Raw genomic sequence first — 18,255 nt, 5'->3', positions numbered from 1 at the left:
AGAGAGAGAGAGAAAAAAAAAGGTTCAGTGTGTATAAATGAACAAATCCATGCTGACTGCCACCAATTTACCCGTGCATCTTCAGTGCTGCACCCTCAGGTCGGGACCTTTCTCCCATTTCTCTCCACAATTCGGCCAGTGGATGTTTTTTCACTCATGATTCCAGCATCTGCACTCTCTTGTGCCTCCAACTTCCCCACGGCCTCTAACACCCATGTCTTTCTCGGCGATACAAACAAGGAATATTCATTTTATACCTCGCCTGTCTCCTGTGGCTGCACAGGTAGAAGATCTAGCCTGTTCTTGCAGATCAATGTGGTGTAATATTCGTGGGTGTGGACCTGTATCACAATGGAATGAGGTGGGTGGATTTGCCTGGCATTCTTCCACAGTGAGGTGCAAGTCGAACTCTCTGCCTATTCTTCCCGGCAATAATCTAGACCCTGGACACCATCCTCTGATGGATTGCCAAGTAAATGGGGAATTCTTGTCTGACTTTTGTGATGTTGTGTTTTGATCTGCGAGGATCTCACATCATGCTATGTTCAAATGATAAATTCTAATGGCACCTTTCCGCAAATTACAGGGCAGCCCGGAGTTTCTTGGACGTGCCTTTGCAGTTCCATTCATTAAACTGCAGGAGGAAAAATATGAGAGACCAACCTTAAAGTTTCATGACATTTACAAGGGCAAGACCATGGGTGGTGAACTGCTGGCAGCTTTTGAACTGATAGAACTTGATTACAGTGGATATGGAGAGGTAGGAAAATCAAACCTTCCCAACTCTTTCATTTGCTCTTCCTCGCTGAAGTGAACGTTGGTAGTTCCGTCCCAAATGTCAATTTCCTCCCATGTTTTGAGAGGTGGGGGACAATCCCCCCCCCCCCCCCACCCCATGTTTTGTAATCCGAATTTTGAAATTCAGTGAAAAGAAACAATTAAAATCTCCGCTTTCCGCGTGACAGTGTCACTGTTAAGCGCTTCTTAAATGTCTCTATTAACATCGTATTAACACGATGTGTCACCAATTGTGTTTTGACCTTCAAGTATTATTGAAGGTATTCATAGAAAATTTCTTAAAGCTGTCTGATGCGGATACAGTTACCATTTGAACTAATTGGATGTATTGGTGTATGGGAAAGATTTGAACGGGTATCAGATTTAAACGGATCAGGTCATTAAGGGCTCCGGTTGAACGGGTTTACTGGCTGGCTTGCAGGTAAGTCCCTCATTCACGGTCACTCACATTATTTAGTATTTTTTCCCATCTCTCTCTCTCCCCTCCCTCCAAGGTTGGTTCTTCTGTTTGCCTTTATTTACTTCAGTTTTATTTGTTTAAGTGTTATTTATCAAATTGTAGCTTTTGAAAGATTCAAGCGGGTGTCAGGCGCTTTCTAAGGGCTGAATTGGCCCGTTCGTGTGGCCTTTCACCGCCCGGCGCGGCTTAAAATCAAACTGTTGCATCAAGGCGATCGAGGTTCCCGATGTTGAAGCTCCCGCCGGCCAATTTTAAGCAGCGCCGGTCAATGAAAGGACCCGTGAACGGGCCGATTCAAGCCCCACGATTCGGGGCAGATGAAGCTGCTGTTCCTGGAGTTTGGAGTCGGTCACCAACCAGGTCAGCTCCTGATGTTACCAACCACAGGGCCCACAGTTGAAGCCTCCAAAGTGTGTGCGCGTGTGTGCGCGCGCGTGTGCGTGTGCGTGCGTGCGTGCGTGCGTGTGTGTGCAAGCGCAGCCACCAAGAAATTGTGTCCCTCCCATGTTTTGATAGAGATTTCCACCCCTGACTGTGGCCTCTGGTTCTGGACTCCCCCAACATCGGGAACATGTTTCCTGCCTCTAGCGTGTCCAAGCCCTTAACAATCTTATATGTTTCAATAAGATGCCCTCTCATCCTTCTAAACTCCAGTGTAAACAACCCCAGTCGCTCCATTCTTTCATCATATGACAGTCCCGCCATCCCGGGAATTAACCTCGTGAACCTACGCTGCACTCCCTCAATAGCAAGAATGTCCTTCCTCAAATTTGGAGACCAAAACTGCACACAATACTCCAGATGTGGTCTCACCAGGGCCCTGTACAACTGCAGTAGAACCTCTTTGCTCGTATACTCAACTCCTCTTGTTTTGAAGGCCAACATGCCATTAGCTTTCTTCACTGCCTGCTGTACCTGCATGCTTACTTTCAGTGACTGATGTACAAGGACACCCAGATCTCGTTGTAGTTCCCTGTGGAAGAAATTAATTTAGATGGAAATGAAAGGAAAATGAAAAACGGAGATTTTGCAGGTTTGCTTCAAGAGACTTTATTGCATGAAATCATGGTGAGATGGCGGCAGTAAACTGCTCACCAGTTCTCTGACTTCACAGCAGAATTAGCCGAGTTTTACTGTGCAATAAACAACTTTTGTTTTTTGTTAGATACAACTATACGAAAATATACTATCTACTACATAGGTACCAATTAGTTTATTAGTCATAACATACATTTGGTTTATGTCAATCCTATTCACCAACTGATGGTTAATACAAGTCAAACACAATACAAGGGCATCTTGACATTATTCTATCTCACCTGTGGCTCGCGCCACCATCCCCTCTCTGAGCCAATCATAAGCCCCCATTTACTGCAACGTATCTGCACAACTAGCGATAGGGGGCGCGAGTGGTCTAATGTAACACACTGTTGAGAAAAACAAAGTTCCTTGTCTCCGTCTACTATTTCATGTTTACATTTTCCATCCACCTTTTAACACATTCCTAGACAAGAGGTAATACGTCTGATCTTACTTTGCCGATTCCCATGAACCTGTTCTACACCGAGAGATGCCAATTGTCACATCCAAACACACTTTCGTTACCTTGTTCAATTCCAATCAAAATCAAGTAAGGAAGGATATTAATATTTTCTTCCATAGTTCCCTACTCGTTGATCTTTGTGATCAACACATATTATAGTAAGAAAGGATTTTAATATTTTTTCTCATTAATCAGTTGCAAAAATAGAGGCATAGGTGTCTGATTATAATTTGGTTGGAACCCGTCCTTGAGCTCACAAAGGGATACCTTCTTCAGCATGCGCAGGAATATGGGCACAAACCCAACATTCAAATCAGATAAGGAAGCCTGTTTTTCTTTTAGTTACGAGTTCACTATGTTCTGTGTGAAAGTTGTTAGTTGAATTTCATACTCCAACTTCTACCTTCATCCTGTCTCTCGTAACGATCTAGATGCTTCTCTTCACTCTCAAGTCCTCTATGATCCCATAAAATGTTAATATATTCATAATTATTTAATACTATAAAGATAGTAAATAAAGAATAGTATAATGTTGATACTATTTTAATGGTCGTGTTATCACTACAAAAATGTACGGCTCTTGCGTTTCCTTCTCCTCGAGGGTTCCGCCTGAGTGATGCGTTTACATCTGGTGGCATGTGCCCAATCGGGTTTTTCTTTTACTTTTACTGCCGTTTGCGTTGTTTGCAGGATCTCGAAGAGAAATAATCTTTGTTCGTTGCTCCCACATAAACCTGATCTGGTTTAAACGGGTACATATTTCCTTCTGCCGGAGGGACTGTGCCTGCTTAACTTTCTCATAGATTTTACCAACTGTTTCACACATGGCTTGAGCATATCTTAAGGATATTTCATCATTCCAAATTAGAGCGACCTTCTCAGGAGTAATCGGGGGTCGGGTTCCTGTTGTCATAGGTCGCCCCATCAATATCTCGTGAGGTGTTAGGCCCGTGTTTCTATTTTTCTGATTTCCCAGGGCATACATCACTATGGGCATGGCGTCTGGCCACAACTACCTATTTTGCTGACATACTTTGCCCAAAGTGGCTTTTTATCTCACCATTTACTCTTTCCACCATCTCTGAGGACTGTGGTTGATATGGTATGTGTAATTTCCACTGGAACCCAAGAGCCTTCGACAAGTTCCGAACTAATTTACTGGTGAAATGGGTTCCTCTGTCACTGTTTATTCCCATGGGTATCTGAATCTAGGTATTATTTATTTCATTGAAATATTGACTACCATCCTTGCATCATCCCTCTCCACCCTTCTGGCGAACATATCAACTATGACCAGAATGTACTTAAAACCCTTTGCTGTTGTTAGACGTACAAAATCAAGGATATGAAGTTATCCTTTTATCACATCCGAACTATACTTATCAGGATAACTTCATATCCTGTTCTTCTAGCGGCTGTGAAATGCTGTGTAGCTGCTGAATTGAATAATAACATCACTGCATGAAGGACAGTCACTACACACGGGTGATCAAGAACGATCGGGATTGACTTTTCTATCATTGCAGCCGTCGCCGCTACAGCTCGCAAGCAGGCTGGCGTGCCATTTACTACAGCTGGCAGAACTGTCGTTTTTCCAGGGATACTTTCTGCCCTCTTTCTGCCAAATGTTGCAGCAATTGAGTCTTTACAATCAGGACCTGTCACAGAGGTTACCAAAAGGTCATTGACATACTGGATCAAAGTAGACCTCTCTGATAAATGATATTCCTCTAGATCAGTTTCCACTGCTGCTGCATATACGGCCGGGCTTTCAGTATACCCCTGGAGTAGCCGAGTCCAGGTGTATTGTTGATCCTTGTAGGTAAAAGCAAACATGACCTGGCTGTCTTGATGCAGGGGTATGGAGAAAAAGGCTGAACATTGGTTAATTACTGTAAAGGAGTCGGCTTCCACTGGTATAGATGACAGAATAATATTGGTGTCAGGTACTAAAGGAGCAATAGGGATCACTATTTTGTTAATAGCTCCCGGGTCTTGGACGAAACGCCATTCATCTGTGGAATTCTCTGCCACTGAAGGTAGTTGAGGCCAGTTCATTGGCTATATTTAAGAGGGAGTTAGATGTGGCCCTTGTGGCTAAAGGGATCAGGTGGTATGGAGAGAAGGCAGGTACAGGATACTGAGTTGGATGACCAGCCATGATCATATTGAATGGCGGTGCAGGCTCGAAGGGCCGAATGGCCTACTCCTGCACCTATTTTCTATGTTTCTATGTTTCTATATTATGTCTTCCCACTTTTGGGATTGGCAGAATAGGAGTATTACATGGACTTTGCATTTTAACTAATACTCTTGTAATAAAGACATGATGACTACAGCTATCTCTTCTTCAGCCTCCGGGGTCAGTCAACACTGTTTTAAACATGGGAAGGCAGCACCCTTTTTTAAAGTCACTTTATGTTCAGGGGCTGATCGCACTCGCCCCATATGATTCTTATGCTTTGCCCATAGTTCAGAGGGTACTTGGACCAGAGCCATTGGTAACCTTGACAGATCCTCAGTAGGCGCCTGTTGCTTTTCAAATATAGTGTCCCATTCCTTTCTGACCCATGTGATCTTTCTTTCTGTGTCATTAAAGAAGTCAATCAGGATCTCTCATTTTGCTATTGGCAACTTTAAAACAGGAACTGACTGTATGTCCTTCAGCCTTTTTTTTTTATCGTTTCTCCTATTGCCTTTGCTGTTGCTGGAGGTCTAGTAACTATGTTCAAGTGTGACTCAACTCAACTGTCTCCCATCTCAAATCAATCCCTTTGATTAACCAATTGACTGTACAGATTGCTACTCAATTGCCAATAATACAGGATGGGCATCTTTTGCCCTTGTTCTTCCTCCTTTATTAAATTTAGCTATTGATGTGTCTGCATTTGAGGGAGTTCCATAAACATACCGTCTGCAGTACAGTGTAAGACTGCTCCCAGTTTGCACAGAGCCAGTCTTCCCAGTAACGGGATTGGGTCTGTTCTAGAGATGATAAAAGTATCTGCAAGGGGCTGGACATTTACCTGTATACGAGTAGGTTCTGTTGAAGGTTCTATCATGGGGACTCCGGCAACCCCAATACTACTAGTATTTGACTGACTGACTGACGGGGATGTCCACGGAGGGGGGCACAGATGACATAGTGGCTCCGTTATCGACCAGAAGGTCTAAATGGCGGTCACCTATCTTGACTGCAGCCATGGGTTCTTCTTCAATTGATTTAGACAATCTGATCACAGCCGCCTGTACCACCTTACCTCCGCAGCATCCCTGTACTAATGGATAGGAATGGGGTTATTGAATGAGAAGGAGGCAGGGGCTGGATCCCCTCCCTGTTGCTGTGGTGAACATCAGCAATCTCGAGCCTAATTCCCTTTTTGCCCACTTCTCCCGCATGTACATCATGTTGTATCTGTTATTTGTCATTGTCCCCTTCCTCGGCCACGACCTCTACCACTTCCTCCTCTTCCCCAGCCCCCTCTCCCCGTGTATTACTGGCCGGATGTTTTGAGCTTCGGCACTCTCACTTGCGCAAACAGTCCCTCCCTTTCCATGTTCACAAGAGCTGTTATCACATTTTCCCATTGCTTATTGTGCCATTTTAGATTAACCGATTTATAAGCTTGAGCCAGTCGGGGCATCAAACAATTCACTAAAGTTTGAACAGCCAGAGGCCCATTTTCTGCTAGGGACATTCTGGCATATCCTCCCACTTACTCTTAAATCGGGCTATAAAATCCGGGATCGTCATGTCTTTGTGTTGCAAACATCGCACCACCTCTCCTATGTCACTATGTTTTCTCGCTCCCCTCATTATAGCCTCCTTTCCTCTATGGGGCCCAACCAGTGAGTGAGGGACTCGTTTCCCTGAGCCTGCTGATCATCATTTCCTCTCCAATCTCCATTTTCTCCGGGAGGAACTGCAAACCCATCTTTTAGGGTAGCCCATGAGGTTCCATATACACTTTCCAGCAGCACCTGCCCATTCCCCGCGAGGGGGCTGTAAATGCTGCACATCTGATTTAACCAATTAAGAAATGCATTGGTCTTTTTTAAGGGATCTGGAGCTTCTGCAACCATGGCTGAAGCTTCAGCTGGGGTCCAGGGTTTCAACACCGGGACCTATCATAGTACGGGGAGACGGTATCAGTGACTCGGGTTTAGACATTTCCTCAACATTCATCATCTGGGACTTTGTTTGCTCATCCTTCTTCTTCATATAACCATATAACAATTACAGTACGGAAACAGGCCATCTCGGCCCTTCTAGTCCATGCCGAACACTTACTCTCACCTAGTCTCATCTACCTGCACTCAGACCATAACCCTCCATTCCTTTCCCGTCCATATACCTATCCAATTTATTTTTAAATGATAAAATCGAACCTGCCTCCATCACTTCCACTATAAGCACATTCCACGCAGCTACCACTCTCTGAGTAAAGAAGTTCCCCCTCATGTTACCCCTAAACTTCTGTCCCTTAATTCTCAAGTCATGTCCTCTTGTTTGAATCTTCCCTACTCTCAATGGCAAAAGCTTATCCACGTCAACTCTGTCTATTCCTCTCATCATTTTAAAGACCTCTATCAAGTCCCCCCTTAACCTTCTGCGCTCCAAAGAATAAAGACCTAACTTGTTCAACCTTTCTCTGTAACTTAGTTGCTGAAACCCAGGCAACATTCTAGTAAATCTCCTCTGTACTCTCTCTATTTTGTTGACATCCTTCCTATAATTAGGCGACCAAAATTGTACACCATACTCCAGAATTGGCCTCACCAATGCCTTGTACAATTTTAACATTACATCGCAACTTCTATACGCAATGCTCTGATTTATAAAGGCCAGCACACCAAAAGCTTTCTTTTGGTGTGCTGGCCTTTTGATATCTTCTCAATAGTGTATCAGGTCCATCTCAGTGGCATTATCTGCTTCTGCTATACTTGTCGAAGGAGCTGTGGCTCCTCTAGCAGTAAACTGATCCACCCATGATGCCAGAGGTAGAAATAGAGCCTCAGCACCCGAACCCGATGGAGCAGCAGCCTGTTCTTCCTCTGTATACGCCGGGTTATATGGAGGTTGTTGTTGGCATAACGCAACCGCCATCATCAACAGATCATCAAATTCATCCTCTACCAGTGGTGCGTTTTCTACAGGGAGTCGGGGATATATTGCTGCATTTGCGTTAATATTATAGGCACAGGTCCCTCATAGAAACATAGAAAATAGGTGCAGGAGTAGGCCATTCGGCCCTTCGAGCCTGCACCGCCATTCAATATGATCATGGCTGATCATCCAACTCAGTATCCCATCCCTGCCTTCTCTCCATACCCCCTGATCCCTTTAGCCACAAGGGCAACATCTAACTCCCTCTTAAATATAGCCAATGAACTGGCCTCAACTACCTTCTGTGGCAGAGAATTCCACAGATTCACCACTCTCTGTGTAAAAAATGATTTTCTCATCTCGGTCCTAAATGACTTCCCTCTTATCCTTAAACTGTGACCCCTAGTTCTGGACTTCCCCAACATCGGGAATAATCTTCCTTCATCTAGCCTGTCGAACCCCGTAAAAACTTTGTACGTTTCTATAAGATCCCCCCTCAATCTTCTGAATTCCAGCGTGTACAAGCCGAGTCTATCCAGTCTTTCTTCATATGAAAGTCCTGACATCCCAGGAATCAGTCTGGTGAACCTTCTCTGTACTCCCTCTATGGCAAGAATGTCTTTCCCTCAGATTAGGAGACCAAAACTGTACGCAATACTCCAGGTGTGGTCTCATCAAGACCCTGTACAACTGCAGTAGAACCTCCCTGCTCTTATACTCAAATCCTATACTCATCTCCCTCTTTCTGCTGAACACCTTTCTCCTCTATGAGCTGGTGTCTTTTCTCCATCCGCGCCCATTTCCTTATTGTTTGTATCAATTTTGAAGGTATACACAGTACTCCAACTATAACGAATAACACCACCACTGCAAATATTAATTGTGCTCCCATCTCGCCAAACCATTTCTTTTTTAGAGAAAAGTATGACAGAGATAGCTTATAACTTCCCCCACCCGACCAATCTCCATTTAATCGATCAGTTAGATTACCACAAATATTTACCACACATTGACCATCTCTGTTCTTTTGTTATTACCACATCTGCTGGCGATCCCGCTGGAACAATGGGATCTCCTACCTTTACCCAGTTACTTATGGTCTTTTTTTTCACCTTGGCAGTGTTCTCTCTTATCGGCAACTTTCCCTCCCGGACCTCCCGTTTCTTTTCCTCGGGCCTCTCTCTATCTGTAGGATCAGATTTCTCCGATCGACTACTGTTGCCTCCCATATCTTTTTCAGAAGTCTGTAAAACAAAAGTTAGGTTTCCGTGGCCATTTTCTTATTCTATTCTATTCACAGTTTACGCGCACCAGTTTTACTCCCTCTGCAAATCTCTAAGTCACCTTTCAATTTCTATAGCGCGCTTTACGGCACCCGCTTCAATTTATCTTTATTTTGCCTCACCCCACAGGCCTCTTGTCTCAGCGTGAGTCACCAGCCAGATAAGCTAGATTGCCCGGGGACTCTCCCTTCTCTCTGGGAAGCCCTCATGTCCCCCTTTCGGTTAGGACTATTTTGTCATTCCCTTTTATTTCCCACTTGTATTCATTCGAATCCCGTTACAATTGGGATCCTGCCGACTACGCCAATTTCTGTAGAAGAAATTAATTTAGATGGAAATTAAAGGAAAATGATTTTTTTTATTTTTTTTATTTTATTTTATTAGAAGCAATGTACATACATCTTAATCATAATATGCAACATATTACATTTCTTGTACAACTTTTTTTTTTTAAACTTTAACCTATAATAGAAAAAGAGAAAAGAAAAAAGAGAAAGGAAGAAGAAAAGAGTGAGGATAGTAGTGGAGTGTAGTCCGCAGTATTTGCCTTAAGTGAATGATAATGGTTAAGTAAACTGCGTGCTTGAAAATGTGAAAAGAAAAGAAGAAAAAAAAGGCCCCACAGAAAAGGGGGGCCTTAAGAAAAGAAAAAGAAAATAAGTAAGGATTTATTATTTATTTTAATTTTTTTTTTTAAGATTAAAGGAAAATGATAAGCAGAGATTTTGCAGGTTTACTTCAAGAGACTTTATGGCATGATATCATGGAGAGATGGCAGCAGCAAACTGCTCACCAGTTCTCTGACTTCACAGCAGAATAATGGACAGTTATACTGTGCCGTATACAACTTTTGTTTTTTGTTAGATAGAAACATAGAAAATAGGTGCAGGAGTAGGCCATTCGGCCCTTCGAGCCTGCACCGCCATTCAATATGATCATGGCTGATCATCCAACTCAGTATCCTGTACCTGCCTTCTCTCCATACCCCCTGATCCCTTTTGCCACAAGGGCCACATCTATCTCCCTCTTAAATATAGCCAATGAACTGGCCTCAACTACATTCTGTGGCAGAGAATTCCACAGATTCACCACTCTCTGTGTGAAATTTTTTGTAGTTGTGTAGATACAACTACACAAAAATATACTATCTACTACATGGGTACCAATTATTTCATTAGTCATAATTAGGAAGGACATCCTTGTGATTGAGGCAGTGCAGCGTAGGTTCACGAGATTGATCCCTGGGATGGCGGGACTGTCATATGAGGAAAGATTGAAAAGACTAGGCTTGTATTCACTAGATTTTGGAAAGATGAGGGGGCATCTTATAGAAACCATATAAAATTATTACAAAAATTATAAAAGGACTGGACAAGCTAGATGCAGGAAAAATGTTCCCAATGTTGGGCGAGTCCAGAACCAGGGGCCACAGTCTTAGAATAAAGGGGAGGTAATTTAAGACTGAGGTAAGAAAAAACTTTTTCACCCATAGACCCGTGAATTTGTGGAATTCCCTGCCACAGAGGGCAGTGGCGGCTAAGTCACTGGATGGATTTAAGAGAGAGTTAGATAGAGCTCTCGGAGCTAGTGGAATCAAGGGATATGGGGAGAAGGCAGAGCACGGGTTTTTGATTGGGGACGAACAGTCATGATCACAATGAATGGCGGTGCTGGCTCGAAGGGCCAAATGGCCTCCTCCTGCACCTATTTTCTATGTTTCTATGTTTCATAACATAAATTTTGTTTATGTCAATCTTATTCACCAACTGATGGTTAATGCAAGTCAAACACAATACAAGGGCATCTTGACATTATTCTATCTCACCTCTCAGGTGGACCGCGCCACCATCCCCTCTTCGAGCCAATCATAAGCCCCCATTTAATGGAAGGTATCTACACTACTAGCGGTAGGGGGCGCTGGTGGTCTGCTGTAACACACTGCTGTATGAAACAAGCTTCCTTATCTCCGTCTACTATTTCATGTTTAAATTTACCGTCCACCCTTCAACACATTCCTAGACAAGAGGTAATACGTCTAATCTTACTTTGCCAATTCCCATGAACCTCTTCTATACCTGGTCAACGAGAAATTCCAATTGTCACATCCAAACACCCTTTCGTTACCTTGTTCAATTTTAATTATAATTAAGTAAGGATGGATATTAATATTTTCTTCCACATTCCCCTTTTCCTAACTACACCATTCAGATAATAATCTTACTTCCTGTTCTTGTCACCAAAGTGGAAAACCTCACATTTATCCACATTAAACTGCATCTGCCATGCATCTGCCCACTCACCCAACCTGTCCAAGTCACCCTGCGTCCTCATAGCATTCTCCACACAGTTCCCACTGCCACACAGCTTTGTGTCATCTGCAAATTTGCTAATGTTACTTTTAATCATTAATGTATAGTATATTGTAAATAGCTGCGGTCCCAGCACTGAGGCTTGCGATACCCCACTAGTCACTGCCTGCCATTCTGAAAGGGACCCGTTAATTCCTACTCTGTTTCCTGTCTGCCAACCTATTTTCTATCCTTGTCAGTACCCTGCCCCCAATACCATGTGTCCTATTTTTGCTCACTAATCTCATATGTGGGATATTATCAAAGGCTTTCTGAAGTCCAGGTACACTACATCCACTGGCTTTCCCTTGTCCATTTTCCTAGTTACATCCTCAAAAAATTCCAGAAGATTAGTCAAGCATGATTTCCCCTTCATAAATCCATGCTGACTCTGACCTTAATGCTATCCAAATATGCCGCTATTTCATATTTTATAATTGACCCCTCCAGCATCTCCCCCACCACCGATGTCAGGCTAAAGGGCCTGTCCCACTGTACGAGTTCATTCAAGAGCTCTCCCAAGTTTAAAAAAAATCAAACTCGAGGTAAGCACGTAGAATGTACGTAGCGGGTATGTCGGAGCTCCGGACATCTTTTAGTGGCTCGTAACGCTAACGGCAGGTACTCGGGAAACGCGGTAAGCTCGGGAAGACTCGTGAAGATTTTTCAACATGTTGAAAAATGTCCACGAGAGCCCCGAGTACTTACGAGCAGCCATTACCGTAATTATCCGAGTTCGAATGAGGGGAAACTCGGGAGAACTCTTGAATTAGCTCATACAGTGGGACAAGCCCTTACCTGGTCTATAATACCCTGTTTTCTGTCTCCCTCCTTTCTTAAAATGTGGGATAACATTAGCTACCCTCCAATCCACAGGAACTGATCCTGAATCTATAGAACATTGGAAAATGATCATCAATGCATCCACAATTTCTAGAGCCACCTCCTTAAGTACCCTGGGATGCAGAGCATCAGGCCCTGGGGATTTATCAGCCTTCAGTCCCATCAGTTTACCCAACACCATTTCCTGCCTAATGTGGATTTCCTTCAGTTCCTCCGTCACCATAGATCCTCTGGCCACTCGTACATCAGGGAGATTGTTTGTGTCTTCCTCAGTGAAGACAGATCCAAAGTACCTGTTCAACTCGTCTGCCATTTCCTTGTGGGAAACAAGACAGTGGGAGAAATATAGTCAGCACCAGGTACACTGGACATGGGTAGGCAGGAAGGAGGGTATGGCATTGAGTTCCAATCCCAGTGAGGGGCTGAAATCCCACAGATTGGTGTCTGACCTCATCTATAAAAGTAAGCAATAGAGGCCATGAATAAGCTCTAGATAAAGTTTGGTCAAAGTGTATGAAATGGAGAAACAAGCTTTTTTCTTAATGTTCTGATCTTTTATAGCCATCTCTGCCAGAAGATGTAGAATGCAAGCAACCAGAATTTCTTGATGCACTGGAGAAACATTTCATCATTCCCTCAACAATCCGGCCAAGGCTCAAGAAGTTCCGAATTGAGGTAATTTTCCGTTAGATAATAATTCCCCTGTCACATACTGCGATGATGAAATAATCTTGATGTAATACGAATGCCAAGCAATGACCATCACTAAAATAACCACCATCACCAAATTCCCTCCCATCAACATCCTGTGTGTTACCATTAACCAGAAACTCTGCAGGACCTTCCACATGAATATTGTGGCCACAGGATGAAGTCAGAGACCAATTATGCTGTCCCAATTGATTCATCTCCTGACACCTTAATGCTTTCCAATATGTACAAAGTACAAGCAGGAAATGCCATGCAATATTCTCTACTTTGCTGATTTGGCTAAAGAGCCAACTCTCTTTAAGAAGTTCCAAATCGAGCAGAAAAAAAGTAGATTGCATTAATGATAATTTGTCCACTCTCGCTGTTGCCACTCTCTATCATGGTGAGTCCTTGCCTACAGTGTGTGCCTTCTCCTGTATTAATTGCTACCACACCTTTTTAGGCATTTCCCAAACCTCAGCGCTTAGTCTGAAGAGTGGTGTCGACCTGAAATCCACCTATTCCTTTTCTCCAGAGATGCTGCCTGACCCACTGAGTTACTCCAGCATTTTGTGTCTTTCCACCAGCTGTCAGTGGTGGGATTGAAGGAGAAGCTCATGAATTGTTCGGCCCCTTCCTCATCCACTGACCCTGTTAAACTGCAGATTGAAACCAAACTAATTATTGTTTTATTTATCATGGATGCAAGTTAGAGTACAAACATTGAACCAAATGCCTTCCATTACAAACTATTATCTTTTTCAGAGATGGTCAACATTTTAATTTATATTAATACATCATGTCCCCGCACCAAGACATAATTGCACATTTTGTTGTTCTAGGTTCTGTTCTGGGGACTCCGAGACCTCAAACGTATACAAATGTTTGAAGTGGAGCAGCCCCAGGTGACGATGGAGTGTGGTGGCCAGAAAGTAGAATCTGAAGTCATGCCAAGTTACAAGTTGAACCCAAACTTCGGTGAACTTGCGAAATATTTTGAAGTGGTGCGTAGCAAAAACTATTTTGGAAAAAAAAATAACCTGCTAAGAGTTGGGTTTGTTGAAGATCTAGAGCTGAAGATTTTTCTGAGGGATAAGATGGGCTTGCATCTGCAGAGGTAGTGTTTGATTAGGAATAGTCGGCTTGGTTTTGTGCATGGGACATGAGTTTGGTTGAGTCTTTTTGAAGAAGTAACCAAGAGGGTTCATGGAGACAGGGCCATAGACATGGTAAATATAGACCAATATGGCCTTTGATAAGGTTCCGCATGGTAGGCTGCCCTGGTAGATTAGATCGCTGAGCACCCAGGCAGAGGATGAATGGTGATTGCAGGTCCAAAGTCCCGGTGTGATATGCTGATATGACGTCACTTTTTCCTCACTCATTTCAATTCCAAGACCCTCCGAAGTAGCAGCCGATTGCTTCATTACCCGAACCATTCTGTCTGTGGCTGAAACTCTATCTACATCCTCTGGATTCAGCTGAAGGGGTCTGGAAGAGAGCAAGATCAATCCATGGGCCGTCTGTGGCCAGGAGTGTTTCTGGAATTAATTCCATGTTCTGCACTGCTCTGCACTAGAACAGGGTGGGGAAGGAGAACACAGCTTGTCAGAGCAATAGCAACTTCCCCGATTCCAGAACACCACCATTTAAGCAGCACCTGGACAGGCACTTGAGTGGGTAAGGCATCGAGGGACTTGCAATGAATGCAGGAAAATGAGATTTGTGTTCGCTGCAACATAGTGGCTGAAGGACTTGGATTTGACTGTCTGATTCTATTCTAATGCGGCAGTGGTGTAATGTACACTTGTTGCTGGCCATTGATGGGCTCCCCAGCCCAAACTGCAGCGCTATTTTCTAGAGAATTATTTAACTGGAACTGGGCAGGACGGGGGCTCAGCAGTTGAGCTACAGAGACCCAAGTTCGATCCTGACTTGTGCTTGTCTATATAGAAACATATAAAGTAGGTGCAAGAGGAGGCCATTTGGCCCTTCGAGCCAGCACCGCCATTCACTGTGATCATGGCTGATCGTCCCCTATCAATAACCCGTGCCTGCCTTCTCCCCATATCCCTTGACTCCACTAGCCCCTAGAGCTCTATCTAACTCTCTCTTAAATCCATCCAGTGACTTGGCCCCCACTGCCCTCTGTGGCAGGGAATTCCATAAATTCACAACTCTCTGGGTGAAAATTTTTTTTCTCACCTTAGTCTTAAATGACCTCCCCTTTTTGTATGGAGTTTGTAGGTTCTCCACGTGACCTGCATGGGTTTCCTCCCACACTCCAAAGACATACAGGTTTGTAGGTTAATCGGCTTGGTATGAGTGTAAAATGTCTCTAGTGTGTGTAGGGTAGTGTTAATGAGTGGGGATCGCTGGTCGGTGCGGGCTCAGTGGGCAAAAGGAACTGTTTCTGCTGCTGTATCTCTAAACTAAACGCAACCTTTGCTTGCCAGGAGCTGCCAGAGCAGATGTATCTTCACCCGCCCCTGAGCATTGTGGTGATGGAGCAGCGAGCGTTTGGCCGCACTGTCCTGGTCGGCACCTTCACCGTCACCAACCTGCAGCAGTTTTCCCTGGAGGAATTGGAGGAGAGTTCAAGCCGTGAAGATACACAACCCAAACCCCGACGTAAGGAAAATGTGATAAAGGGATTTGAGAACATAATTAGTAAACTGTCTGGGAACGGCATCTCTAAATTAACTGGCTGGATTGCTTTTCCGTTTTTAAGACAAGGGGCACAGGTACTGGTTCTGTGCTGCAGCTCGTCACATCTACACCAGGTCTCTGATTATTCTAACAATGCTGAGCAGGTGGGTGGGCAGGAGGTGGGGAGGGGCTGCAGGGTGGGAGGGGCAGTGAGGTGGGGTGGGGTGGGGGGGGGGGGGTGAGGCGAGGCGGCAGGGTGAGGTGACGTGGGATTGAGGTGATGCAGGGTGGGATGGGGGGAGGGAAGGGTTGGGATAGGTGGTGAAGTGGGGCGGAGGACGGGGGTGGGATGAGGGGGCAAAAAGACGTGGCGGTGTGGGGCAGGTGGTGATCTGGGGGTGGGGGCTTGTTGTGGAGATGGTGCGGGGTGATACGGTTAGGGCATGGTGGGGTGGGTGGTGAGGTGAGGTGGCGGGGACTGAGGGTGCGGGGTGGGGCAGGTCGTATGGGATGGGGCAGGGTTGGGGTGGGGGGGTGAGAATGTGATGGGCATGGTGGGCTGTGAGGGGGAGTGGGGAAGTGAGATGGTGCGGGGTGGGACGGAGGGGCAGAGTGAAGTGGGTTGGGGGGCAGCAGAGGGTGAGACTGCGTGGGGTGGGGCAGGCGGCACTGGGCAAGGGAGCAGAAATTTCAACGGAGCATTTAATTTCAAAAAAGGCCCCTGTCGAATAACAAGTTAAACCCTTCCAAGCATAATCCACATTTCCAAGTGCTTTCCCCTTTAGATTTCCATGAATCAGTTTTTAATGTTAATTTCTGCTTGTTTTTGGAATTTACTGTTAACAGGAAGAGAGACTAAGAGAAAAAGAGATCCACAAATCGCCATTTCCATTGAAACAGAAGTGTCACCTCAGAGGAAGAAAAGACCTCTCGATGTTCTGAAGGTAAATGAATATACCACCTTATAGACCAACGCAGTTTAATCTTGTTATTTGTTAATGGTTTATTATCGTCACCTGTGTCGAGTTACAGTGAAAAACTTTGCGTGTTATCCAGGCAAAACATACCATACACGAGTACAACAGGTGATGCAAGAGAAGGTAAATATAGTTCAGAATATACTGTGACTGTTACATGGAAAGTGCAGGTGAACAAAAGTGCATGGGCCACAATGAGATGGATTGGAAGATCGGGACTAGCTGGCTTAAGTATTTTGATAACAGTGGGGCAGATGTTGTTCCTGAATCTCCCATCTATGAGGTGATGGTAATCCTTGAGGATAATTTCAGCCTTCCTGACGCAACACGCCATGAAGATGGACTGGATGGAAGGAAGTGATGAGCCTATGATGGGCTGGGCTGTGTTCACCATTCTCTGCGGGTTCAGGCAGCCAGCTGCCATTTCAGGCTGAGATGCAATCTGTCAGAATTATTTCCTTAGTGCATAGAAGAATATAACACAAAGAACAGACACTTTGGGCCCACAATATCTGTGGTGAACATAATGCAGATGAACTACACGGTCCATATCCCTCCATTCTCTGCCTATCCATGTGCCTGTGTAAAATCCTCTATCATATCTGCCTCCACCACCACCTCTGGCAGAGTGTTCCAGTAACCCACCACCCTCTGTGCCCCTCTCATCTTAAAGCTGTGCCTGCTAGTCTTTGACAATTCTCCCCCGAGTAGAGGTTCTGACTGTCCATCCTATCTGTCCCTCTCATCGTTTTATACACCGCTATCAAGTCACACTGTGACCTCCAGCATTCCAGGGGGAAAAAACAAGTTTGTCACACATTCCTGGGTCTATAATCACTTAGGATTGACACAAAAAGCTGTAGTAACTCAGCGGGTCAGACAGCATCTTTGGAGAAAAGGAATAGGTGACATTTCAGGTTGAGACCCTTCTTCACACTTGACCCGCAACAGCACCTATTCCTTTTCTCCAGAGATGCAGTCCAACTCGCTGGGTTACCCCAGCTTCTTGTGTCTCTACTCAGTTTAAACCAGCATCTGCAGCTCCTTCCAACCTATAATCACTTGGAATCCTGGCTGTCCTCTGGCTTCTCACTTGTGGCCAACTAAAGATGTAACAATCTGTGCTCCATCTCATTTCCTTTCTTCAGGTCAGGATGGCCACATCTACAAACATGCTACCTGCAACCTCTCAGCCTCCGATGCACCACAGTGTCTCCAGTCAGCACTCACACTCCAAATCCACCCTCCAACTGGAGACACTTCCCACAGATGCATCAGCCTCATGGGGGTCTCAGAATTGCCACACTCTGCAGGCTGTACAATATCCTGGGTATAGATACATGCCATTCTTTTAAGTTAGAAGGGTCCAGCATGATGTATTTCAACCCTTGTTCCATCACTTTGATTGAATGATAAAATATATCTAAGCACTTGCCAAGCAGCAACTCGACTGACATCAATTTCACAATGCACAGTCAAAGGCCAATGTTGAGAAGACCTTCATAGCCCCTCTCACACCCCCACCCCAAGCCACTTCAATACTTCTGGTCCCATCGG

At 44.6% G+C, this 18,255-nt stretch overlaps 1 protein-coding gene across 1 annotated transcript in view; it reads left to right on the top strand.

Annotated features, from left to right (window-relative positions):
* LOC116986494 (fer-1-like protein 4) overlaps window positions 1–18,255 on the top strand; it is a 119,088-nt gene that overhangs the window by 62,490 nt on the left and 38,343 nt on the right. The window contains exons 26-30 of the mRNA XM_033042076.1: window positions 587–760; window positions 12,944–13,057; window positions 13,915–14,076; window positions 15,529–15,703; window positions 16,568–16,665. Of these exons, the coding sequence (XP_032897967.1) occupies window positions 587–760; window positions 12,944–13,057; window positions 13,915–14,076; window positions 15,529–15,703; window positions 16,568–16,665 (723 nt within the window). The remainder of the gene's footprint in view (window positions 1–586; window positions 761–12,943; window positions 13,058–13,914; window positions 14,077–15,528; window positions 15,704–16,567; window positions 16,666–18,255) is intronic.

This window comes from Amblyraja radiata, chromosome 23 (assembly GCF_010909765.2).
Source record: "Amblyraja radiata isolate CabotCenter1 chromosome 23, sAmbRad1.1.pri, whole genome shotgun sequence".
NCBI lineage: Eukaryota > Metazoa > Chordata > Chondrichthyes > Rajiformes > Rajidae > Amblyraja > Amblyraja radiata.
This window is presented reverse-complemented; position numbering and strand designations above follow the sequence as displayed.